Genomic DNA, 27,212 nt, shown 5'->3' with positions numbered 1-27,212 from the left:
AGCTTAGTTGCGTAAGTAAACCTGAAATCTAAGTAAACCTACATTAGAAGTTTATTTTGAAAAGACACTGTATGCATGTAGGCTAACGAGCGGAAACTGTATGTCTCCTGTGAACACGAAAGTTTATTTTGAAAAGACAGTGCATGTAACAAGCGGAAACTAACATGCCGTCCCCTACACGTCCAAAACTGACATTAGAGGGATACCTAGAGCATCATAGTTTGAAGCGTAGAGCCACTGACCAAACGTCGGCATTTAGGAGTGAGAATGTGTTGGAATGTAGGATGTCGTATTTGGAAAGTTACAGAAATGGTCAGACACAACTTCCCCTAATCCAACATGGGAAAGGTGTTAGGGGGAGGGTGTTCTGAAGCTATTCAACCGTCCGACGACCACTTCTTAGGAAAAATACTGGCAGCTTAAGTCTCACATACACCTACAGTAAATCTGAAGGATTTAATTGTTAAGGACGAGTTGTGAGCCGGGCTGGTCGGAGGGAAGACAGAAGGTTTGGGGGATAAGGGGAGAGATGTGCAGAGATAGCGTGCAGAGTTGGGCTTTCCCCTTTACACACACAGCACAAAACATAGCACTGTTCCCATATGAATGCCAATTTCAATGAGTTTCACATTTTAACTTGAATAACAAATTGTCTCTTACGCACATGTGAGGATCAATCTCTGTGAGCCTTGAGCTGCTGGTGAAACAAATACACATTCTGTAAATGGAAACAAGGCTGTATTTCCTTTGTTCTTCAAAATGTTCCATTTTTGAAAATGCATGCAAGGATACCCCCCAGTGTGTTCATACCCTTCACCATGTTTTTACACTTTGTGTCTCTATTTCTGTCTCTTGTCTGTCTGTTCTATCACAAGAAAGGTGGCCAAATGGTACAAAATCATACTGTGAATACAGCTCAAAAAGAAATGAAATGAAATGACACAATTACTGCAACTCAAGAAGTCTTGCAAATTCAACCAAATTAAAATGCTAAATGTCTTGTTCAAGGGCACCACAACAGAGACGTGCAGAATCGCTGTTTACTGTACATAACTTTGCGACAGCGACTGACTATCATTTCCTTCAAATCAACACTAATTCACTTATGCCACATTTCAAAAAGATCATTGAAAAGGCATTTCATGATACAGTAGAAAAGTACTCCAACATTTGAATTTGCTGTACCTTAGAGTTTAATCTGATCAAGTATTAATTAAGTCAGTAATTTGCTATGATTCTGGTTCCAATAACTCTTTCACTGTTATTCTCACAGTCTAGATAACAAGCATGGAAATGCAGAACTGGGAATTTGAAATTTTCTGACTTTCAAAGCGGCAAAAATTGGTGCATAAATGTGGGTCAATAATCCTCAGGCATGCTTAGCAATCAGACAAGTCTGAGAAAAAAACAGCCTTTCATCAGTAGAAACTAGTTTTAAAAGATTCCAATCCGTTTATATTCAGTAAAACAAAAATTAAGACAGAAATATATGACGAAACATTGTACAACTATATGAAAGATGAGCTTGATTGAGCAGAGAACATACAGAAACTGCAGTAGAGAAGATTACAGCAGCACTTCCACAGTGACGGTAATAAAAGCACTACTGATTCGCCTGTCTTATATACACACACCTGATTTATTACAGAAAATACAGAAGCTGAACACTCCACTCCGCCTTCCCCTCGTTCTCTCTCCCAGTAGGAGACTAAAAGCAGCCCTGAAGGCACCATCATACGTTTTATTAGCGTCCAACCGCACACACACACACAGAGACTCATTTCATTGCCTATTATAGTGTGCACAGATAAAGAGAGAGTACATGTTCTGTCCTCTGAGTGTGGTACAGTCTTTTGTTAGTGTGGCCATTAGTCCCTCTCTCTCTCTCTCTCTCTCTCTCTGCCTCTCTTTGTGCCTCTCTTTCTGTCAGGACGGATCACAGCAGCCCGGGGGATTTGCGGCCGAGTGGCTGCTGCTCAGTGGCTTGTCAGTTTTAAGTCCTTCCTCTGAGGCCGGCGTGACACAGAGAGACAAGGAGATAAGAGAGACACACAAGAGATGATAGGGTTTGGAGGTTCACAAGCAGAGCAAGACAACGGATGAAATGCCACCCTGCTAATGCACTCGCACAGAATTAGGGAGGAACGAGCTGGAAGTTTAACTTCGAAGACATGACATATACTTTTTGCCTCGAGGCAGCAAAGTTGCGAATTCCATCCTCCTTTCTGTCGTTTGGGCAGGTTCATGCCCCACAAATGTCTATCTGGTCTTCATGAGCCGACAGCAAAAAGGCTGGTATTCTAACTATCAAGCATTTCACTTTCTCAAAACATGCCACAAAACACGCTATGTTACAAAATACTGCAAACTGAAACTAATGCACTGTATGTAAAGCAGAGATTCAACTTCCAATGATACAACAGTAGCTGTTCTTTACCATAATAAGATGTAAATGGATATTTCTTCTTAGCAGAATCAAAACTAGAATTACCGCTTTGTGGTTGTATGCGATCGGAGGATTGTATAATATCGGAGGAAGAAAAAAGTATAATCCAATCCGATCCCTTTCCGTCAGCTACGCTCTTCTATGTTGGCGTCTGTGCCGGGGCTGTCTGGGGATCAGTCCGGCACATAATGCTCTTCTATGTCGCCGTTGCCAGGTCATTTTGCCATGTTTTGCGTGTAGCCCCAACGGAAAACGGAATGTCTGTGAATGTGCGATAGTGTTCGTTACAGATCCAACTGTCAACGTAAATGCAGGTCTCTTAACCAACTGTGGTGTGCGGGGGTCTGACGGTCAGCGCTGAGCAAACAGCAGCAGTAGATGATGGAGAGGTAAACAGTGCACGCACTACACTCCATTAACTATATCTGAAAATTGTGTGCATGTGAGTGAAAGGAAACCCTTTTAATATTTCAATATATATATGAATTCTTGAGTTATGGCCAAAAACGTGTTTTTTGAGGTCACAGTGACCTTGACCTTTGACAATCAAAGTCTAATCAGTTCAGCATTGAGTCCAAGTGGACGTTTGTGCCAAATTTGAGGAAATTCCCTCCAGGCATTCCTAAAATATCGTGTTCACGAGAATGGACCGGACGGACGTATAGTATATACTGTACGTACTGCACGTACAGACGGACAACCCGAAAACGGGTACAAAGAGAGTACAAACACACTCCCCAGGCTTTATGTTCTGCCAGGCACTTCCTATTTGCAAGAAGCCCTGCAGACCCTTGTCACCTTGGTCTGTGCAAGGAAGTACGCTTGTGGCTGACATTACACGTTTGTCCCTGTAGCGGCCATGAACAAATAGAGTTCATTGTTTAGTGGAGCTGAGTTTCTGAATAAATGTTCCTGCAGACCACAAAACCATTGTGAGAAACTACCACTTGGCTGATAGAGTATATTTCAGGCAGACAAGGTTGCTGAGGCATGTGCACAGGCTCCAAAACTCAATCATAACACATTATAAATAATTTTATAATGACTTATAACGGTCAAATATCATAATATTACATAATTGCTGCAACTTTGATAGACTAAAGCACAAACTCTGAAGTTGTGGGTGCCTATGAACTGCCCTTATCTCATGTATACAATTATTTGTAGCCCATTATAATTGCATCACAAAGAAATACCCCAAAATGAACATAGCAGAAAAGTTTTCAAAGCAGAAGTGTTTTTAAATGGAAGCTTAAAGAAGGATACATCTCAGTCAGTCTGTGAAATCAGACTGGACAGAGACAGAGGACTGTTTTACAGAAAAGCTGAATGATTGAATTTGGCCTTTCAACATGTTATTCCTTTGGTTCAGAACAGTCTAATCAATAGACACTTAAAGAAACTAGAACAACGTGTGATGGTCTGTTGACAGTGGACGGGAAACTGACTTTGTGGGACCTACAGCACACAGCGAGACAAATGAGCTTTACATTATTGTGGTTTTTGGTGTTTCAGTTGTGGGCCAGAAAATTTGCTTTTATCACCATGTGATCCTCCGCAGGTCCTGCGGGGAGCTTTTGATTTCCACGGGACGCCTCTTGATGTGACATCTTCAATTTGAAAGAAGATTTTTAATTTTTTTTTGCCAGCTGTGAGAAGCAGGAGGGATTGTAGCGGATTATTACATCATTATATGTAGCACCGATGTCATAATATTACAAACTGCGGCATCTCAATGAGAATGTTTAAACTTTAAATATAGGGTGTCAAGAAATGTGCACTATTGGGAGTCCTGACAGCTTCCATTCATTTTTTCACTGGTTTATTACAGTTTACTCTTTCTATTCTATTCATTTAGATTTTGTCAGAGCCTTGCTTGGCTTGTGTCCTCATTTCGCTCTTCAAAAAGAAGCCACAACAAGGCACTTTTGTCAGTTTATACAGGGGTCTAAATGTGGAGTAGAGACAAATTTTCTTTGTGCAAACTCCCGATGTAATTGCATCTTTCTGGTTGAGAAAAAGTCATCCGTCATGACAATGAAAAGCCAATCTGGCTTTCTGTGTCAGCACGAGAGATGTTGACGCCACAATATGTACATGAGAGCCATTCAATGCATCCAAATGACAACAATTATAAACTGCACCAAGACAAATGTTTATATTTATCTTCAATGTCTGTATGTCATCATCAGGCAGCAAAAAAAGCACAATAATTACTGCACCATGTATGCTTAATGAGACCGAGAGAAAGAAGTTGTTTATTCAGCTGTAATCGCTCAGGCAAACAAAAACCTGGGCAGCAGACAGACTAAACTCAGCTATATAGACTAGTGAATCTTCTTTGACCTCAATTTCAACTTGCAAGTCAGGAACAGACTTAAATGCTGCTGATCAAAGAGAAGTAATCGCTGAGCTAGATGGACCTGGCAGTCTATAACAATCATCTGTCATCCATCGACCAGCAGCTGTTTTTCCTTTGAAAAAAATGACATCTTTTAGTTGGTGAAAGCTAAAAAATAATGATTCACACACTCCGTAAATACTGCACACTTGTGTCTTTTTCTGTTCCAGATATCGTGATATACCTGATTCAGGTGGGCAGAGTTAACAGTGCAGAGAGTTTTATTTAGAATTTAACGATCTAGATGCTCATTGATCTTCTCTCAGAGATGACCTTGAACCCCACATCACCCACCTGAAGTCTGGCCTTGAATGGAGCTTGCACTAAGAATCATCACACCTCACCAACTCACCATAACTCTTTTAAGAATCGCAGCCTACACCTAAACCCATCCTTGATCTCTTACTGGCCCAGGAACTGGCCTTCCATACAGTAAATCTCTTCTTACACAGAGATGGAAAAATATTCAATGTGAAGCTTTTGGAAGAACACAAGGTTCAATCAATGTGACGTAAAAATGAGGCACGTTGCACATCCTTTTATCACTGTGTCATTTCTGTACTTAACTAACCACATTCGGAAATTGACAAAAACAGTCAAAAAAAACTCTACAAATATGAGTAAAATGGTTGAACTACAAAACACTGTTGGTCCAGCAGAGGAGGGCCCCACCCTCTGCCACCGGCATCAACCATAAGCCACCCAATAATTTCCCCGCAGAGATGGACATAAATCCCTGCCCCACAAACACAATCCTCTCCCACCTAACAGTACACCACCCCTAACCCCCCCCATCCCAGCTCTCTAGCGTTAATCTTGGCTTGCCCCCCTGACCCCGAGTCCCATCAGCGTCCCTGCAGGATGTGATCAGTACCAAAGGGCAGAGTAAGATCTAAGATATCACCACAAATAAAAAAATATAGTTCCTCAATCCTGAACAAATAAATAATACAGAGATTCCCTTTAGGCCAAAGCCAGAGCCAGACATCAGGCCGAGCCAACCCATTTATCCCCAACAATGACACCAGACGCATGGAAACAGATAGAATAAAGCGATCACACACCTACCAGATTACCCCCACTAAGCCTGAATTGTGGTTGGCTTTGCACCAGGACACCCACCCCCCACCACCACCACCACCACCCCTGCATGTGTGCGTGTGTGTGTGTACAGTAACGCACATCAAATGTGTCAGGGTGTGATAAAGAGCAAGGCATAAAAGGAAGAGAGAGCGACAACCTGGGGATTAAATATTCTTAGCAGGGGGTTATTTTTGGAGCAGGATGGGAGCCGAACGCAGACACGCACACTGCTAAATACACACATACGCACACTTCCTCGCTCTCCGTGCCAGCGGACTGTGGTTTGTTTGGGTTGGCGCTGGGCGGCAGTGGAGACGAGTCTTCCCCTCAGCCCACCCTTGCACTCAGACACACAGATATATAGAGAGGGGAACATGTTTCTATCTTACTATGAAAGTATACTGCTGACCTAAACATCAATATGGGGTGATCACCAATAAGGGGGGAAAGTGGGGCAGTGAGACAATGTATTAAGTTCATCACATATACATTAATAGGTTGTGACTGGAGGGCTGCCACTTCAAATCCCTCAACCAGCTGGGAGGATCTAGGTGGTGGAAGTTGAGCAGGAGCTCGCTTCCTTTCCCCCAACAAACGCTGCTGAAGTGCTCCAGCGCTAAAAAAGAGAAGTAGTGTAACATACTGAAATAGAACTGCTACTTTAATGTTAACTTAAGAAGATGTAAAAGTGCTGGTATCTAAAGAAAGAAATAGCAGAACACTGTTGGATGTAATCTAAAAGACAGACATTTCAAAAACGAAATGTGCACATTTAAAACCAGGTTGCTGTGTTGTTCTTTATTGGCTAAATCATTCATTTCAAATGACTCCACAACTGGGCAGTTCTCAATTGTCATGCTGATGCTCATATGTAGTGATGTATGCTCCCTGTATGCTTCTTTTTATTTGCTTAAAGACATTAAAATCTCCTAGTTGATTAATTTGTAACTGCGCAATAAAATATATCAATTGTTGATAAAAAGTTGAAGTTACAACTACAACGAAAAATGTTTTTAAACTTGCTCTGATTTGTGCCTCTGACTGGCTGGTTCTACGCAGCAATGAGCGGCTGAGGATCATGGGTAGTAGTATTTTTAGAGGGATTCTCATACCTGTCTTTCCAGGCAAAACAAAAATACTGTCTTACACATTTCCCCTGCAGCTCAATAATGAATGGGCTAAATGAAAAATCACCAACAGCTTCTTTTGACAGGAGTAAGCACATCTGTACCGTAGTTTGCACTCCCACGAGTTAAGTTGGGTCCATTTCACTGCCTTGAAACCTGAAACCTGACACATGAAATTTGGCCTTCTTCCACTGACTTTGCATGCATTTGCACCCTTTTTTTTTCCTGCATACATTTTGAACATACAGTAGGATACGACTGCTTCCTCTAAGCGGGTAAACCATACTGTCTCTTTCCCCATAAAATAGGTCTTTATTGACTTGCTCTCCTTTTGTTGTTGCCATTTCCATCTCTCTGCCTCTATGCCTAAAGACTGCTGACTAGACCAGGACAGCAATAGTAACATAGAGGGCACGCCTCAGCTCGGGTCACTGCACTGTGTTCAATTATTCAGTGCATCGGTTCCTTTTTGAGACTATTTTGCATTCATCTCCAGCACAGATTCGCCATAACATAAAGAGAAAATGTCTGGCTGGATGTGTGATCACACATGGAAATACACGTTTCAATATGTGTGTCTCAGAATCAGAAATGCTATGAACAACTAGTTTTTTCTGAATCACATCATTACACTAGCCTACTGTGTTTGCTTCAGACCGATGCCCGGTGTGATTACTTCACCACAGTGGGGGTTTGCTCATGTCTCGGTGTTATAAAAATAACACAACGTCTGGCAAAAACGCATCACAAGGCAGGGCCAGCAAACGGTCATGTATGCCCTGGTACAAAATGAAACAATGGGAGTGATGGAGAGAGTTAGAGACTCCTGCACTTCATTTACTACGCCAATAAGTCAGCAAGAACTTATCCTGTTTTAATAACCCAAACCAGTTACATCAGGGAGGGAAACAGGATGAGAGAGTTACCGGAGGAAAGAAGACGTTTAACATGCATTTCCATGTCAGATTGACAAAAGGAAATTCGGAGGAACAGGAGGATGAGAAAAAAAAAAGGTGAAGGAGGATGAGGTTAATATGTGGAAATATGTGTGTATATAAGGAAAGAGGAAGAGGAAGAGGAGGAGAAGGGGAAATTGTTTTGGAAGGTCAACTGTGTCCTTCAATGCCAGTCTGGCTGAACACACAATGCCTTTCGCCCTTCATTCAGGACTTGTTTAAAGTATCCTGATAGCAGATTAAGCCATGATAAAGCGGTGAAGAGTGGGATGTTGACATTACATTTTACAAGGTAATCATTACCCGCTTTAACACCATGCTTCATGCCTTTATCAAAAACTACAAGTATGCACCTGGAAATAAGCATAATAGATCCTCTTTACTTACAGCACTTGAATAAATGTAATCAGCAAAATGTCAAGTGGCCACAGAAACTTGTTTCCTCCTTCATGCCCACAAGAAAGTGAACTTTCAAAAACACTGAAACCCTGGAGCTTAACATACAATCTGAGTTGCTTCTTAAACCCCTACAAAAGAGGGATTGTTCTCTTCCTGTAAAGACAGTATCGTCCCTCCTGGACAAAAACAACCTGCTTTCACCTTCTTCTAACCTCCAGCTGGATACGAACACCACGCCGGCCTCTGACTGGTAACACTGGCTCTTCTCCTCTTCGCTCTGACTCACTTCGAGGAGCTTTGATGTGGGAGGAAAATAGCTATTTTATCAACAACATGTGTCAGCATGTGTGTGTGTGTGTGAGAGAGTATGCATCTGTGGGTATATTTGTGTTTTCTGCCTGATTTGAGCCACACCTGTCTGTCAGGCTAAATCGCCTCCTCCTGTCAGTGTTTCCTGGTAACATTTCTGGGCTGTAAGGTCTGTAGAGGAGGTCTAAGGTTTCTAGTTCAAGGGTAACGACTCAGAGCCACACCTTTACTCCACCGCGGGCTGAGAGTTTCTAGTTCATTGTCACACTCGTCTTGAATTTAGGACTGACAGCTCAGCACTGCAGGCTAAGGAGTTAAAGATAACCGAGCTGAAGGTTCAGATAAATCTCCCTGTCTTCCTCTGACATTTCTTTTCCCTGTAGGATAGGGGGAAAAAAACTGCATTTCATTCCCATGGTATTCAATAATTAACCTTAGTCAGGAGCTTCCTGTTTGGATAACCTTCATTATTATATTGAAGCATATTTTCCTCCTAAACCATCGTAAAAAAAACAAAGGTCATTCAGGTCTTGTGACACTTTATGGACAGTAACATCATCCAGCTGTCAGGTGTGACACTGATAATAAGGCTCATTGCCACTAAACCAATAAGAAAAGACGTGACTTTGATAGGTCAGATCTACAGATACAACGCACACACACAGTCACACGAATGTACTCAAATGCACACACACAGTATGTATGCAACATATCGTCATTAGGGCTGTCAAAGTTAACACGATAATAATGCATTAATGCAAATTTGTTTTAACGCCATTAATTACTTTAATGCATTAACGTAACTTGCGCTTTTTAGATTGTAGCAGGCTCAGTTTTAAAGCTAGAGTGGAGATACTTCATATGCAAACGTACGCAAAATTTTAGCGAGGAATGGCATGGCCATTTTCAAAGGGGTCCCTTGACCTCTGACCTCAAGATATGTGAATGAAAATTTGTTCTATGGGTACCCACGAGTCTCCCCTTCACAGACATGCCCACTTTATGATAATCACATGCAGTTTATTACAGTGCATTACTTTTCATAGATGTACAGTAGCTCCAAACGGTGTATGAGAACAGCCTGATGTAACCTTTGACTCTTCCTGTAAGGCAACCAGGGAGTCAAATTAAAACACATTTCCTTCCAAAAAATTTCCTGAAGCTCTATTTCATTCAAATTATCAGTAAAATGAGTTCAGACTTGTAGCCAGCAAAACATAGATGGAAAAATCTTTTCTTTTTTTTCCACTTTTATCAGGTGCATTAGGTGCTGATGAACCGTAAAATCCTGCTTCTTGAGCAAGATAACAGCCCTTCTCTGTGTTTATCATAAATTTCCAAGTGAAACACAACCTTGACACTGAAGCTCCATCACGCTGCTGTTCGGTGGAGTGGTGTCAGGTACGATAATTCACCGCCCTCCATCTGCTGTTAAAACAGCTCCAATTAAACAATTTGCACCCATAACCAGCTGCAGTAAAAGCAGCTTTTTAAGCAGCTGTGAAAAGCGCAGCTGTCTCTTTTATGAGCGAAAACAGCAGCGATCAGGTAGCCGTGTGCAGAAAGTTAAAGAGCATTCCTCAGAGTTCACTTTCCCTCTTCTCCTCCCACTTCACTCCTGGTGTTTTATGATCTTAAAGTAATATGATCAAATTAATGTGAAGCCAGCACTGTGCTTGTCCCTGTCCTTTTATTTTTTATTTTAAAATGTAAAGCGCATTGAGTTTATTTGTAATGAAATGTGCTCTATAAATAAAGCTGCCTTACATTTACCCTTGGAGTTGGAGATATTTTCCCAAAATCAATCTCATCTTGCCAAGTTTTCTGGTGTTACAGAACCTTTTCCATCTTTAAAAGGAGAACAAGGCCGACAGCTGCATCAGTAAGAAGGAACTGAAGCTCAAGTCGAGAACACTCTTGAATCAAGTTGGTTTTCATTGGATTACAAGTGACGTTATCTCGCCTCAATGGCAGAAAATGGCTTCATGTCTTAAAAGAAAAAGGCTGAACTATGTTTTTTTTAATACATCACTAACTTGTTAAGATCGGCATTTCTTACGTGCAGCTGCAAAAGGCACAAAGTGCACACAGTCAGGTGGAACAAGGTGCAGCCAGGATAAAGTTGCAAATGATCTTAAGTTACACACATTTTATTCCCCCATAATTACTCATCCATGGAAGTTTTTTCTACCTCCTTTCTTTCTTTAGACAATAAAAAAACACATTATTACATTTGACATTGTTACAGGACGTTAATATCTGCAACTCATCAAAGGGATAGTTTGGGTGATTTGAAGTGGGGTTGTATGAGGTACTTTTCCATAGTCAGTGTATTACCTACAGTAGATGACGCTCGGCACGCCTCCAGTTTGGAGAAACAGACAGGAGTTACCACACGGGAGCAAAGCAATGCATTGTTGTGGACGGTGACGGCAGCTAAACATATTTTAGCCACCTAAAAGAAAGGCCAACCTAAAAAAAATCAATATCAGTTTAAGTGTACGCTATATTTAGAATATTTTCACTACATGTCTATGTTTCCAACGGGGAACTGAAGCCGTTATGCTCTCATCAAAGCAACCAGAGTTAGTTCGGATTCACCAAAGTCACACCCACATCCCTTTAATACATTTAAACAATTAATTTAGCAAACCAGGTATTTCATTTTTCCCCGCACTCAACCGCAGCTTCTCCTTAAATTCCCCCTCCACTCTAAATGTGTTTTGCTCGTTGTTACGTCACTTGAATGTTTGACCTTCACTGTGCAGAGTGATGGATGTGCAGAGTTTGACACTACGGCTGTGTTCACATTCATCTGCTGAAGAGGGAAAGTCTTTTAGGTGCAAAGACGTTTAAGATGTGTACGTACAAAAAAAATGTGAAATCAGAGGCATCTTGTGTGGGAAGGAGCTGATTTTAGGAATATTTTAAAAAGGTAACTGAACTTTTTTTGTGCAAAAACACAATATTGAAACATTCTTATGCGTCTTAAAAAAATGTCTGGAGGGGATCTTTAAAGAGTGACAGCTCTGATCGTGAGGCCTCAGTTGCTACACCTGGACAAGTTAAGATAATGATGCTGCAGCATTACATAAATAGCACATTTGGCGGACTAACACTACTTGATTGAGTCAGTGCAACAAAAAAAGCTGTGTTAAAATGTAGGTGTATACAGGTCAAAGCGGTTCTGTTCTGTAGAAATAACACCAGATTTTCTATTTCAATAAGGATTGAAATTGTCTCAGCGTTCTCTTTAAACAGAACTGTACCTTTGTGGCCGAGCGGATATACAGCATGACTCATCTGTATGTATGCATATTCAAAACGTACACCACAGATGCCGCTTACAGTAAATGCATTTGCAGAACTATAAGTGTCAGAGGAACATTTCCATCACTGTAGGTGATGTGGTGGTTGTGCTTGCTTAAGCGCAAGAGATTCAAATTTAAACATGCTGGTGTTTGCGTGTGAATCCCACTTCCTTCTTTACAGTTTCATGCACTCTCGTGTTAACATTTTGAATTATAACGAAATCGTAGCTCTAGTGTATTTATATCTATGCCATGAGAAATGTGTTTTTGCAGTTCCTCTTTCAGTTCCTCACATTTTACCCGAACTTGAAGACTGTTTGTAGACATAACCTGAGTTAAAACGTGGACCTTGGGGTTGCATGTGAACGGCTGCAACAGCAATACCTGCCTAGAAAAAAGGAAATATGTCATATTGTTGCATGTGCATGCATCTTTAAGTAGTGGAGGTGGCATACCAGCAAAATAAGTCCCATATCATCATGAGAGAAAACACACAAGTAGTAATACCACAGTGCATCTAAGGGCTGAGTCGCTGTATCTTTGGCGGGCGGGCAGTGTAACTAAATAAGCCCCCGAGCTGAAATATTTACCAGCTTCAGTCCAGCTGGAGTCCAGGGCCGATTCTCCACATCAAAGATTCAACTAATGAGATGAAGCGGCGCGCTGGCTGGAGATCTACTTCTGTGGTGATTGTTACGAGCTATGCAAAGTTTTCGATCGGTGTGCTATATACACATGCCATTTCTGCAGCAAATCTGTTTACGCAGAAGTGCATTTTAAATACAATTCATGACCCGATTTATGAGCCTGATAGATTTTTAATGAGCTTGTTAATTATAGATGTAGCAGGCAACAGAGCTGCTCTTAATGAATGCAACCTGTTGATGAAACGTAATCCCACTGTTACTCTGTAAATCTAAAGAAGTTCATATGTGCTCATGTATAATGCAGCATGCAAATAATGTGCAAGAACAAAAAAGACCCTGCATCCCACGCATAAGGAGTTAAAGTGTGTGGCTGCCAGTGTCAAAATGTGTTGAGGCCAATTGTTTGGATTTTATAGTCTCATATTCTTACACAAAAATCCAGTGTTTTGCAACAAATGATCAATTGCACAAAAAATGTGTTGGCGCTTTCACTCGCCCAAATTGAGTCAATTTTAATCAAACTCTGGTTCGTTTGGGCTGCTGTTGACGCAGTGAATGTATTCTGGTGTGAAATTGCTTGCGAGAGGTGGTCTCAGACTGTTTCCAAGCAAATCCAAGGGCGGTTTGATTGCAGTGAGAACATAATCAGACCCAATTGCAGGAAGCGAACCAAAACGCCGACCGCTCGTGCGGGCATTTGTTGAGATGGATGCAGGTAAACAACAGGTTAACGTGAGTGGAAGAGGATGGACCTGGACTTCTGCAGAAGTCAAATGTTTGCTCGACATATGGGCCGAAGAGAACATACAGAATATGCTAAATAGTGATGTTTAATAAGTAATTCAAGATAAACTGGAGGAGAAGAGATTCGTGCACACAGTCAACCCGTTCTCATTTGACACAGTAGATCAGTGCAGAGTCAAAGTGAAAAAATGTCGTCCCTACTCCCTCGTACACGCCCCTCAGCAAAATATTTTTTTTTATTTGGTCCACTTTAATTGGTGCACTGTAAAACCGAACCAGCCTAAATAGAAAACGATGCAAAAGAGTTCATTTCACTCTGATTCGGACTAGCCAAAGGGACTATGGCTTGTGAAAGCGCCCTTAAACTGTTGAAAAAATTCTGAATGAGGGTGTTGCTGCTCCATCCTCCGTCTCTTTAAGGACAAATATACGTCATTTTGATCCAGTATGATGATAAAAGTCAGTGACTGCATGTGTGTGTGTGTCTGTGTGAATGTGTGTGTGTCAGACAGTCTGCCTCAACAAAAGCGAGGCAACAAAAGCGCCAGAGCTGGGCTCAGTCGTGCCCTAATTTCCTTCTCCTCCACGCTACGTCACAGCTAGAGGAAGACCCCCAACCCCCACCGTGCTGTACTGCAGTGGCAACATGCCCGCACGTACATGTTCACTGAGCACACACACACACCTTCCCATGAGCCGAAATGTACTGGTATAATGGGAAACACACATGTTGTATGTGCAAATCAGACATTATGCTGCATGCATAAAAACACACACACCCTTCTCTCCTCTTTGTTCCTATGGGACGTCTGCAGAGGAATGCCTTCAGACACAGTGACACCCTGCCTCGCTTTTCTCTCCTCCTCCATCCTCTCTACCCCTTTCCCCTCCTCTTCTTCTTCTTCTCTCCACAACCTAGATTGCTCTGCTCCTCTACAGGCGGGTAGAAAATAAGGCCATGTCGGCTTTTAAACACCATTGTGAAAGACAACAACACCCCCACCTCCTCTTTCTCTCTTTTCATTAGCCCCTTGGCACATACTCTTCATTTGCTCTGGACCTTTTTAAAAAGAGGGTTCACTCCCTCCATCAAACATAATTGACAATTAGTTATGGTGCGGTGTGCATTTGTGTGTGTGTGTGACCCTCATCTATCAGCACCAGTTTGACAGTTGAGCCACTGAATGACTGCTATTACCCTTCTTATTACTAACAGCACAGAGAGTGGCTGCAGGGAAAACAAAGACAGAAGGTAAGGAGAGAGGAGAGAGATATGGATTGCAATTTCATGCGGTCCGTCGCAGGGAATTCCCACTTCCCTCTTACGAGCTCTCGTAGCCCGCAGCTTGTTTGTGAGGTTGCCAAGGGCAGCTAATGGTTCAATTTGAAGCCAGAGTAAACGCCTGAAAACGAAGCCATTATCAAGACAGTGCTAATGGGCGGAGGGCTGTTTTTAACCAGTAACAGGCCGAACACAACGGCAGCATACATGCCTCAACAATGTGCGTGCTCTCAGGGTCAAGCCTCTGATATGTATACTATAGTACAGGACAACCTGTTTACTAAGTCATTTTCATGTAGCAGTGGTTCTTGGATAGTAATTCTAGTTTTAGGCATCGACTATTTCTCCAACGAGCTACAGGCATTGTTTTATTGGCTAAGTCTGGACAATTACATAGGGCTAAAATAGTCGCTGGAAATGTTACGGTTCAGCCCGCCCATTTGTGGCCAAATTAAATCAGAAACAGACTTCCTCGTCAAGCCCTAGCTATTGATAAATTTAAACAATTTCAAGTTGTTTTTTTCTGCTTAAATAAACCTGTATTTAATCCCTTAAAACAATGATTCTCAAAGTGGGGTCCGGGGACCCCCAGGGGTCCGTGGCACTCTGTCAGGGGGTCCGCGAAATAATTTGCTATAAATGATAAAATTGTACTGTATCATTAAAAAGTGCATTATGTACAGATGGCGACCATTTGCAGCAATAAAACAAAGCATATTGGGTCCATTACTCCCACCCATGTTAGCTTTGGGCCAATAGAAACTCTGACATGATTGTAACGCACAAGTTGAAGCACTTACTGAAAGTCAGCTTTAGACTGGTAAGTTTAAAGATCTGGATTTATTAGGATTATGCCATTCTTGCTACTGTTCATTTTCTGAAAGCTTTTAAGATCAATTACTTGATATATAGGCTATAAATCCTGTCAAATTGAGTCCAAATGCAATTTGAATAAAATCACCCTCTTTTTAAAAAGGTAAATAAATGGTATTAACATTCAATAACATTGCAAATTTCGCCAGTGTGGGACTAATAAAGAATGATCTCATCTTATCTTAACATGATTCAAATCGAAATGTGTTTCTGTTTATCACCATCAAACAGGTCTGAAGTATTTAGGTTGAAAAGCTCCTATGGCATCTACGAGTACAAATGGTAATCTCTATATCAGTGTACAGTGTATCCATCCTTCTGACATGTTAACCCTCCATCAATTAGCATCATCTCATCAGCTCCTTGAAGGTCAGGAGACACACAAACACACACACTCTCTGTAGGCCATATATACAGAGCAGAAAGAGGTCACTAGGCCACATAAATACTTGTTAAGGAATGTACTATATCCATATTCACATCACGCAGGCACAAATATAAAACCACCCATACGCACACTCAGCCAACACTAACAGGGGACTCTGACTAACCAGCTGTGCTCTCTCATGTTTCAGGCCTCTGCTCCCTAAAAGCTCTATTTAACGGTTAAGAAAAAACGATCTATATGACAGAGGGATGTGTCACGCTTTCACTGTAACACGTGTGTGTGTGTGTGTGCACAACTGGGCCTGACAATTTGATCATGTCATGTCTTAATCCCGGAAGCAGCGCTGTCACTGCAGCCAACGATGACCTCATTGTGAAAAACTAGTCCATGACAGCTGAGCCCTGGGACTCCAGGCTAGTAATAATAATAATAATAATAATAGGCATTGGATATGAATACTTACAAGTCCTAGCATTGTTTTATTACCGCAATCATGGATTGTTCAATTGATTTTTTTCAGTGAATGATCTACTGCTGTTGGTCTGCTTGACTTTTGGTTGAACTTCTCGTATTTCTGTGCTCAAAACAGGTGTACACACATGCACCAAATATTCACCGTCTTAAAATTTGTCCATTTTCATGTGAAAAAGTTCCATAAATTACAACATTTTGGTGTTTTGGAAGGGTCGAAAAGCAGCTGAAACACAATTTAAACCATTGAAACATAGGGTAATACCATGGCCTGTATATAAGAAGTGGACGTAGTCACTGTGACATAACCCATTGGTTTGTGGACTGCTGTTTTGAAGCTTTGAGTTCAGCATTTTTGCCGTCGCCATCTTGGTTTTTTGCAACCAGAAGTGGCACGAGAGGGTGGAGCAAAGTACAACCGAACGCTGAATAAGACATTTTTAGGCGACCAAAATGTTAACTTTCATGAACTGAAAACACACTGTGAAAGTTGTAAGACGAAAACACGGACAACTCTTAGACCAGACAACGCCGGTGTAGCGACCTGTCAATCACAAGGTAGCCACGCCCTAAAGCATACCCTGCTTTATGGTCTATTTGACTCTAAATGGGACCATAATTTACTAAATGAACATCATGCTGTATTGAAGAAGACTTGAAACTAGTGGTTGAGACCATAAACTCATGTTTACAATGTTAACTGAGGTAATAATTCAAGTGAGAAGTAGGCTCATTTTCTCCTAGACAAAAAAAGAAGGGATGCATCAAAACAAAGGTCAAGAGTCCCACTCTGACACCTTAAACAGATGACTGGCAATATTCTCTCCTGAGCCAAGTGGCGTGAACTTCAAAAATAAACTCCATTGCTCCATTTTTACACTTTCCGCTGAAAACATGGCAACATCATGCGTCTGTGTCACATAAACTGTCTAAACACGGTGTCTCGTTTCCCCTCGCAGCACCAGTGAGCGCCAAAGCTGCCAATTAGGGTTAGTTTGGCTGATTGAGCCGTGTCATGTTAGAGGTGGAGCAGAGAACCAAACATTTCTACAGGCTACGTAATAACAAGCTAGATCTGCCCTAAAATGACATATGGCCAACACACATACTTAAACTCACACTGTGTGTGTATATATATATATATATATATATATGTGTGTGTGTGTGTGTGTGTGTGCATACTGTATGCATCTGCCACCTTAGTTTGTGTGTGTCTCCAAAGTACTTATTCAAGGGAGACTTTGTGGTCTTCAAAGTGTATACTGAAACAGAGTGTGCGTGTGTGCATTTGTCTGAATGTGTCTACATGTTGAGTTGCTATATAAACCAGTCCGACACCCACAAACAGGAAAGAGCTGCTGTAAATCGCAATAGCGTTGAATCCTTCCTCTATTATAAATTACACTAATGAGCGATAAACATCGACTCGGGTAAGAAGAGAAGAAGAGGAAGCAGCAGCTAGCTTATCACAGACACATCAGTGTAGATTTTCCATTATGCAAAAAGACCAACTATTAATGGTATGATGGTATTCATAATTATTAAATTTTAAGCAATAATAAGCATGTACCATAAGTGCAGTTCATGCAATTTACTACGATGCTCTCTGTACTTGTTCTCTCTGTACTGCAGCAACAACAAACCATCAGGAACAAACTGTCAAGTGCCGGCTTCACACTGCATCCAAAATTAATCCATAACAGAAAAATGCTGTACAGTCTAGAGGTGGGCAATATGGATATACACTCAGTATAGTATATTAGGTATAAGCTAAAAGCAATACAGTCTATACAACAGTCTTGAAATAGATTCTAGCTTCATGAAGGTTATAATGTAGAGAGGCGTGGTACAACTGTATGGATATTTTGGAGGCTGTAGTTTGTAGTGCTGTTGAACTGTATTGCATTATACCAACCCAGTCTCACGGGAAGGCGTATAGGTACCATGACATTACACGGATAGGCCGCGTGTCATGACGACACATTTTACGCTTTTTTGCGTGTCATTTGTACACCACGTAATAAAACTACGGTAACATCCGCAGTTAAGTTTAGGCAACAAAACCACTTAGTTAGGTTTAGGAAAAACATCATGCCCATTGGCTTTACAATAAGTACGCAGACTAAGTGAAATTCATACGGAAATAATGTGACATAACTACGGAATGCACGCTACAAACATCACTAAACAACACGAAACAAACGTCACTAAAAAACTTCACTAACTTGCAAAAACAAAACACCGGTCTCGAACACCAGTCTCCTGGTTAAAAGTCTTGTCTGTTTCTGTACCTGATAAACTGGTGACTGAGATACGTGTCAATATAAAATGACATACGCTATATGTATGTCATTTTATATTGATAAACAACATGATAGAGTATATTCGACTGATTTAGCTGTTTAAAGATATAGCTGATGGGAATGTTTGTTATTTTTGGCAAAAAAATAAATACAAATTTGAAATTAAATACCTAACAAATCATCACATTGATGCAAAAATCCCGTAAATCCAGTATTTCTATAAAGCAGTCCTATTACAACCAAAGACATTAAGAGACAGATAACTTGGTATATAAACTGTATATAAAAACCTGACAACAGTCACATTTATATTGCCTCACCACAAGTCTATATCATCATATCACCCAATCCTACACAGGTCATTACACTAGTACTGAAGAACCAAGAGAAGACAGTGACATAACAACAGGCCTCATAAGTTCACAGTAGCACTGCTGTGTACATTCTGAGTGGCATGTTGTAAATGTTTCACTTTCTCCTTCTGTGGTAATATTGCATGTAGTCATTACAACAGAAACACATGTGAAAGCTGTCAGGAGACGTTGAGGCTCCTCCTCCAGCAGCAATTAGAACCTAACTAAACATGAGGGGCGTCCCAGGGCAGTCACACATCCTCTCAATGCCTCAAGAACAGCAGAGGAGGTCCAGGTGTGTTGAAAGATGCAGCAGAAAAGATATACAGCTGCACAGAGAACTTCAAGCGCTGTTAGAGAAGCGACTAATTCATGTCATGTGCCGGCAATGGGCGACAAAAACTACAGGTATAAAAAAAAGATTAACTAGGAAAACCTGCTGACTTGCTCTTTGTCAGGCAGCACCCTGCTACAATGGCACAGAACAAGCAAATGACTCACTGCGACCGCAGTAAATCAGGCCATGCTGTTTGATTTCTAGATCTCACCAATGGACAAAAGCAGAATTGTCTTTATAGCCACACGTCAGCTGACCGAGCTTTGTGGTCACAGAGGACCGAACTGGTTTGTTTTTAAAAGGTACAGCCGATAACGCCGGGGTGGAAAGTTCAGGTTAACCAGCAGGCTGCGCTTTCCATACTCTATATATACAGTACATAAACACAATAGTATCTACGGTATCAGGAGTGTGCATGTACAGCATTGCACCATGCAAACTAAACACACCTTTAACACATAGAACAGTTCAGAGCATATGGATAACAACACAAATTCAATATCAATTCTTCTGTCTATTTTCATGCCAAAATAAATTCCATAAAAAGTATCTTATGCTTGATTTGAATCAGCATTTAGACCAAATTACAGTAAATTCCACCAGAAAACATTTGCCGGATTGTTTGTGTGAGGTACTTATGAGTGTAATACCTACAATAGATGACGGTCGGAACGCCACCAGTTGTCAGGACTACCAACACAGGAGCAAATCAATACTGTGGACGGGGGCCGGCAGCAAAACTTATTTTAGCTACCTAAAAGAAAGGCTCACCTAAAAAGAATCTTTATCAGTTTAAGTGTACAGCACTACACTGTATTTACCGCTTTACCTTGCAATCAGCCAGCCTTTTTCCAACGAGGAACTGGAGCCGTTATCTATGCTCTCGCCAAACCCACCAGAGTCCATTGACAAAAACTGTAATTTTACCTCGCAGAACACGGGAGTTGCTGGTCTACCGCTGCCCCGATCAGTTAGTTTGTTTATGTTATTGTGTGACTTTGTTGTGTTAAAGTATCAGTTTGGATTCACCAAAGTCACAAAATTGCACAAAATCACAAACTAACCAATCAAGGCAGCGGTAGACCAGCAACTTCCGTGTTCTGCGAGGTAATCTATTAGGTAAAAAATTACTGTTTTTGTCAATGGAGTCTGGTAGCTTTGAAGAGAGCATAGATGGAGTACATTGCTTTGCTTCTGTCTGTTTCTCCAAACTGGGGGCGTGCCGACCGTCATCTACTGTAGGTAATACACTGACTATGGATTAGAACCTCACACAACCCCACTTTCAACAATCCAAACAATCTCCATTTCAATTTTGGACATTTGGAGTCATACAAATGCAAATTTTCCACGAGAATAGCTTGTAAAGATTGAACGTAAGGTAAGGTTATATTATAAAGCAGGTTTAAGTGCTTTATAAATACTGTTAAACTATCAAAATGCTCAATATACAGAGAAATACACACAGCCCGTATTCATAAATTGTGCGTTTGAAACAAGCCGTTTGGATTTCTGTCCATTTGTGATGTCACAAATATACGATATTTAGACCATTACATGGTTTTAAACGTAAATATTCTAAATGTGTCCCAGTTTATTCCCTGTTCCAATGTATGCGAATGACATCAGCTGACAGGATGTAAACATGGACCCAGGCTGTTTCCTGGCAACACAATTCCGTTGCCATTCCGTTGAATGCGCTAAAACAGAGCGTTTCAGACAGAGGGTGAATGCAGGTATATTCAGACATAAAGTATGAGAAAAATATTGTGATTTTTGAACATTAAAGCATGTAAACATGTTCTAGTAGAAACCCAAAATACAAGTATGAACCTGAAAATGAGCATGATATGTCCCCTTTAACACAGTATATCAGTGTGAGTAAAACATTCACTACACACTCCCTCTGTCCTTCTATATTGTAAGGCGGTGGGAATAAATGTGCTGACAGCTTCAGGGCTCACTTACAGTCACACGCCTTTCCTCTTTAACTTGTGAAATGTGCTTTATCAGTAACACACACACACACACACACTCTAAGCTTTTCTTCTGATGCCAGTGTAACTGAGCTAGAGCAGTCTCTCTTTCACAGACATGCTGCACCTGAAGGCAACTTCTGTGACTCACTCTGACAAAACCACATGCACCAAACCAGATGTTTTGTCATTATGCACAGCATGGATGACAGTCAGTCAATTAACACACCTCACAAACACCTTTCCTCCTCCTCCTCCTCCACCCACTTACTTACTTTTCAGAGCCTGGATGAGCGCTTTGCCATCTTTAATGAGCTCCTTGATGAACTTGTTGGTCTTGTCCAGCTCCAGCTCGTGGGACTTGAGTCTGTCCCTGAACTGAGGGCTGTCCAGGTAGCAGTCACTGAACTCCAGGGCAGGTAGACCCATCTTCTTCTTCTTCTGCACCAACACAACCAGGACGAGCCGGCAAAAAGAGCTCCAGAGGAACAAGAGGAGGAGGAGCTGCTACTATTACTACTACTGCTGCTGCTGGAAATGATGCAAAATCCAATTACAGCATGTAAACACCGGGCTGGAGATGTATCCAACAGCAGTGCTTCTCTACCTACATAAATAAAGAAGTCACAGCAGAGTTGGTGGAGGTTTAAAAGAAGAATACAACCACTTGCTCTCAGGTAAACCGGTGCTGCATTCCTCTCGACCAACTCATCGTGGACCTGGACAGAGGAGGAGGAGGGAGGCTGCAGAAAAAAACAAAACTAGCCTCGTAAATGTGGTGTCTTCCTCTCAATGCACTGCTTTGCTCAGCTCAGCTCAGCTCAGCGCTGCTGCTGCTGCTGCTGCAGACCGTAATCACCCTACCCGGACACGGATAATCCTCCTGATTGACGTCTCTCTCGGCCAATGAGATGGCAGGATGGTGGAGATGACCCTTAAAGGGGGCGGGGAGTGTGGTGAGCTACTCCAGAACAGAGAGGAAGAAAATGAAGAAGAGGGCTCACTCTGATCCTATTTCTAGAAACTATGTTCCTGGAAAGAGTTTTTGTTTTTGAGCATTTTCATGTAGTACACAAGAAACTAGAAAGGTGGGTATACTTCTTGTTGTTGTTTAAGTTTTGTTGTATTTTTTAAAATTATGTTAGTTTAGATCGTTCTTCCTTTTTTTTGTTATTGTTTTTTTCTTCTGGGGTTGGGAGGGTGTGGGGGGGTCCTTTGTATATAAGCCTGTGTCTTCTTCATTGACTGGATTTAGTTTTATATATGTGCAAATAAATAAATAAAATAAAATAAAATAAAATAAAAGATCTACAACCACGCCAAAGAGTATAGAAGCAAAGAGACGAAACCGTCTACCGTCCGGTAGTCACCTTCAGATTTTGGTAGAATATGACAGTAGAATACAAAAAATGTAGTTTTACTTATGTACGGCACTTTTTAGGCGGATGTTTTACCGTCTACCGTCCGGTAGTCACTTTTCAGTCCAAAATGGCTGAATTGTAGTTTTGCTGCTGGGCACTGATGTTGCAATGCTAATGTACTGATGTTTAACAAATTATATTAACCTGTTGCATGCTAGCATTGCCACGTCCTGCCTTCAAATGAAACTTGTGAGCTTTTGTTTATAACATGGGAAGTTGTGAACACAATATGCTTGGCGTTCAAGTGCTTAAGTCGTGAGAACACCGCTGCTAAGCAACGGCAATATTAACGTTACTGTCAGTGTCTAGAAGCCACAGAGTATAGACAATTTAACACGCTAGCAAGCGGGCAACATAATGTAGTAAATGCAAAGGCATAATGACCGAGGAGAAAGATGAGGCCGTTGGGAATATCAACATTTTCCTCAAAAATATTATAAAATTATGAAGAAAAACAATATACGACTAAAATTACATTATATTAAAGGGACTATTTGTAGGAATCAGAAATGCTTGTTAACAGCGACACCTGTAGCCGTTAAGTCAATGAAAGTCAGCGTCGGGCTCGCGCTTTGCTCGCTCTAAATAGACATGGGTGCCGGTGTCTCCCTCCGGCACCTGGTCGGAGAGGATAACGTTTCTCGCTGCGGAGCCCCGTCACTTCACAAGACACGGAAACCTGCGTTGGTCTGGAGGAGCTGCTGCATTTATTTCTGCACAACCGTCCGCTGTACATTCACTAGATATTCTCAGAGCTAAACTAACTCTTCTGCAGTGTGTAGTGTGCGCACATGAACGTCTAGAGGTGGAGCGAGAACGAGCGCGCTGTGTGAGTGAAGGCAGACAGCGGAGCAGCGGAGCAGAGTACAGCAGAGACTCTGGCCCTGGAGACCAAAGCTACGGTTTCTCCCGCGTACTACGACCGCCGCCAACACTGTTTTGCAAGACGGGCTTCACTAGATACAACCAAGAGGTTTTGGTGCTTCCGTGTAGTTTGTGTTGAAGTCTGATGGTACGTGTCCACAGGGAGTCTTAACAGCGCATCCACAGGCGAGCACGCATGGGAAACCGACCCGGTAGATTTATACGCTTAAAAAGTTACAAACAGTCCCTTTAACTTATTATGCACCAAAAAATGTACTACCATGGCCTCGGCCATTTCTGACAACGTCAACAAACACGTCACAACTCATAAAATCAGAGCTTTCAGAAACTTTCATATGGACTCTTCCCGTGAATGTGCTGATGTTTAGCAGGTGATATTAGCCTGTTATGCATGCTAGCATTGTCACAGTGACAAGGCTACAAGGATACTCTGTTAGAGTGTTACATCTTCTCGACCATAGACAATCTCTGCATGCAGCAGGCCTGGAGCCTGGTTGGTGGGAGGAGATGATGATGTCATTTCAGGCAGAGCGGGGAATTTCTGTGCATCTGTGTGTCTGCCTTTTAATACATCCATGGCCTTGGATTAAAGCCTCCATCACTCTCTGGCGCCCTCTTCTGCAGAGATGCTGCACCACAACAGTTATTTATTTATTTATTTTGTCAACTTGTATTGACTCCTTTCACTATAAACTTATTGTTTCATATTTTAATTAAGAAATAATGACTATTTCACCTATGATAGGAGAGGAAAAACCACAAACAACTTATTTTCCCTTTAACTAATAACAGATAAAAAATGTTATTGGGACACTGAGTTTTTTTAATTGATTATATGTATATGTGTTTTGGTATGTGTATATACTGCGTGTGCGTATATTTGTATGTATGTGTATATGTATACAGTATATATATGTATATATAAATAGATTTTATCTTATTTTATTGTTTTTAATTTTATTTTTTTACTTGTGTATATTCTTTTTACTTATTTATCTATTTTTTGTATATAATGTGTTTTTCCTGTATCTATACTGGCTTATATTATAATAATATTAGGTTTGTTAAGTTTCTTTGTACCGAGAATATTATTATTGTGGACGTTTGTGAATGTTTGTTCTGTTATTTCAAGAAAACAATAAATATAATATTGGGAAAAAAATGTTATTGGGACAAACAGCCTGCAAGCCTACTGAATCTGCTTTACACTTGACTGTATATTGTAGTTGCTGCAACTCTTCATTTTGATTTCTTTTTTTATATGCAAGTCATTGACACATGCACAGTTTGTGTTTGTGGTTATTGTGTGAAAACAGCCCAGATTAAGGCGCGCTATACTTCCTCTGCCAAAGCACAGCACACACCAGCGTCTGGTCGTCTGCTCATTTCTCCATCTGTCGCTGTGTGGTGTACAGAGATAGCCGTTCACAGGAAGTCACGGCCTGTTGGTGTTTGTGTATGAAGTCTAAAGATGAAGGAGGCTCAAGAACCAGAATAAACCAGTTTATAGTCAGGTGTTTCTATTAAAAAGTGATAGTTGGTCTTACAAAATCACTGATAACACTAAAATACATCAATATGATGCACTTTAAAGAACAGCAGCCGAAACGAATTCAGATCAAAGTTTCATCATGTTGTCACTCATCTGAAACAGAACAGGTTGTCCTTTGACATGCTGAAAGAACCTATCCAATCTTAAGATAAACCAAGTCTGTAGTGAGGCCAGTGTTTATAGTGCGTGAGTATCATTTTTGCTGTTTCTTCAATGACGCTGACCTATGGCTTCTCTCTGAAGAGAGGTTAAGTAAAAAAAGATTCACATTAGCATCACTGACTGTATTTAAAGATGGTGGCTTTAATCAATATCACTGCTAAGATGCTTTATGGCCGTCGAGATGCTGTTAATTACATTACATTTTTCCTTGTCCCTCACTAATTTCATCCTCTGCATCAACCTCTCCTCCCACACAAAGCTTCCTGTTGAGAGAACAGTAACCGAATTATCGACAGCTAAAAATATGTATTTCCATTTCCTCTTTAGAAACATCTGTTCCAGAGCTCTTTTAAAGATATTAATCCATCAATATATGAAATGGGGGAAAAAGTACGTCTGCATTTTCCATCATTTTATACACATTTGCCTGGAATTCAGACCGACATTTTTGGGAAGCCTTGGGATCTTGGAACTAAAATATAGATCTGCAGCTTTAAAGCAGCTACTGGACTCCCTTTTACTCCGACAAGGTGCCAGTCACACCAATCTCTCGCCTCCTCACAGTCGTAGTTTCATTTTTTCACTCCTATCTAGTATTTCTTTACTTTATCAGCCCTTTTCTTCCCACAGGAGAGGACAGTGAAGCCAGAGTGCCACTTGTTCTCAGCCAGAAGTGCTTCCTCTACAGTGAGTCAGAGGATGTCCTTCTGAAGCATAAAGACGCCTAGAGTCAGTTGGCGGGGGATGAAAACAGGACACTGGTGGTTGACACTTATTTCTGAGCTCAATATCCTGCCACTGCAACAAGTACAATCACTGTAGGAGTTGTTTGTCTCTGGATATGCAGAGTGCATTCCTCCGTATTTGTGTGTGAGTACATTGAGAGCCTGAATTCCTTGTGTGTCCAAACGTACTTGGCAAAAAGCTGATTCTTTTGATAACCACAGAATGTATTATTATTATTATTACAAGCTTTATTATTATTGCAAGTTGGAGCAGTGGAACCCATCAGGATCTAATCTAAATACTCTATTCACACACCAATGGGCAATGGCACAGCCTTCAGGAACAATTTGGGGTTCAGTATCTTGCTCAAGGACACTTCGACATGCAGACCGGAGGTGCCGGGGATCAAACTGCCAATCTTCCGATTGATTGATTGATTGATTGATTGATTGATTGATTGATGGACGACCGCTCTACCTCTGAGCCACAGCCGCCCGATGCTGGCTTGCGGCACTAAGGTCCAACATGACAGTAAAATAAAAGAGCTGTATCAGTCCAGGCTACTTTTCACAGACATCTTAAGGCTTCAGTGAAGACATTTTGGGCACTAAATTCCAACCAAAGACTTACAAAGGATTACTTAACCCAGTCAGCAACATGAGGTCCACCTCAAACATCTCCACATACCTCTGCTCCAGCCATCGTATTTACAACAGAGGTGGTGCACATGAATAATCTACAGAATATTTACAACTTCACAGTATTTAAGTACTACAAATATACAATATAATTATGTATTATTACAAACCAAAATAACAATAAGCAATAAAGTTAATCTACCACAACACAATATATCTTCCCTCTCCTCTGTTCAACTTAGGTGTAGTAGTACAACTATTCACCAAACAAACTATATTTATTTTTGCTATAGGCCACAATTATTAAAGGGGACATATCATGCTCATTTTCAGGTTCATACTCGTATTTTGGGTTTCTATTAGAACATGTTTACATGCTGTAATGTTCAAATAACACATTATTTTTCTCATACTGTCTGTCT

The 27,212-nt window shown here is 41.1% G+C and overlaps 1 protein-coding gene across 1 annotated transcript in view; it reads right to left on the bottom strand.

Moving 5' to 3' along the window:
- Window positions 1-22,230, bottom strand: part of LOC119475631 (rho GTPase-activating protein 26-like) — a 107,063-nt gene extending 84,833 nt beyond the window's left edge. Inside the window, exon 1 of the mRNA XM_037748500.1 lies at window positions 21,682-22,230. Within this exon, the coding sequence (XP_037604428.1) occupies window positions 21,682-21,835 (154 nt within the window). The 5' untranslated portion in view covers window positions 21,836-22,230. The remainder of the gene's footprint in view (window positions 1-21,681) is intronic.
- Between the last annotated feature and the right edge of the window lie 4,982 nt (window positions 22,231-27,212).

This window comes from Sebastes umbrosus, chromosome 17 (assembly GCF_015220745.1).
Source record: "Sebastes umbrosus isolate fSebUmb1 chromosome 17, fSebUmb1.pri, whole genome shotgun sequence".
Classification (NCBI taxonomy): Eukaryota; Metazoa; Chordata; class Actinopteri; order Perciformes; family Sebastidae; genus Sebastes; species Sebastes umbrosus.
Note: the sequence above shows the minus strand (reverse complement) of the source record. Positions and strands in the feature narration are given on the sequence as shown.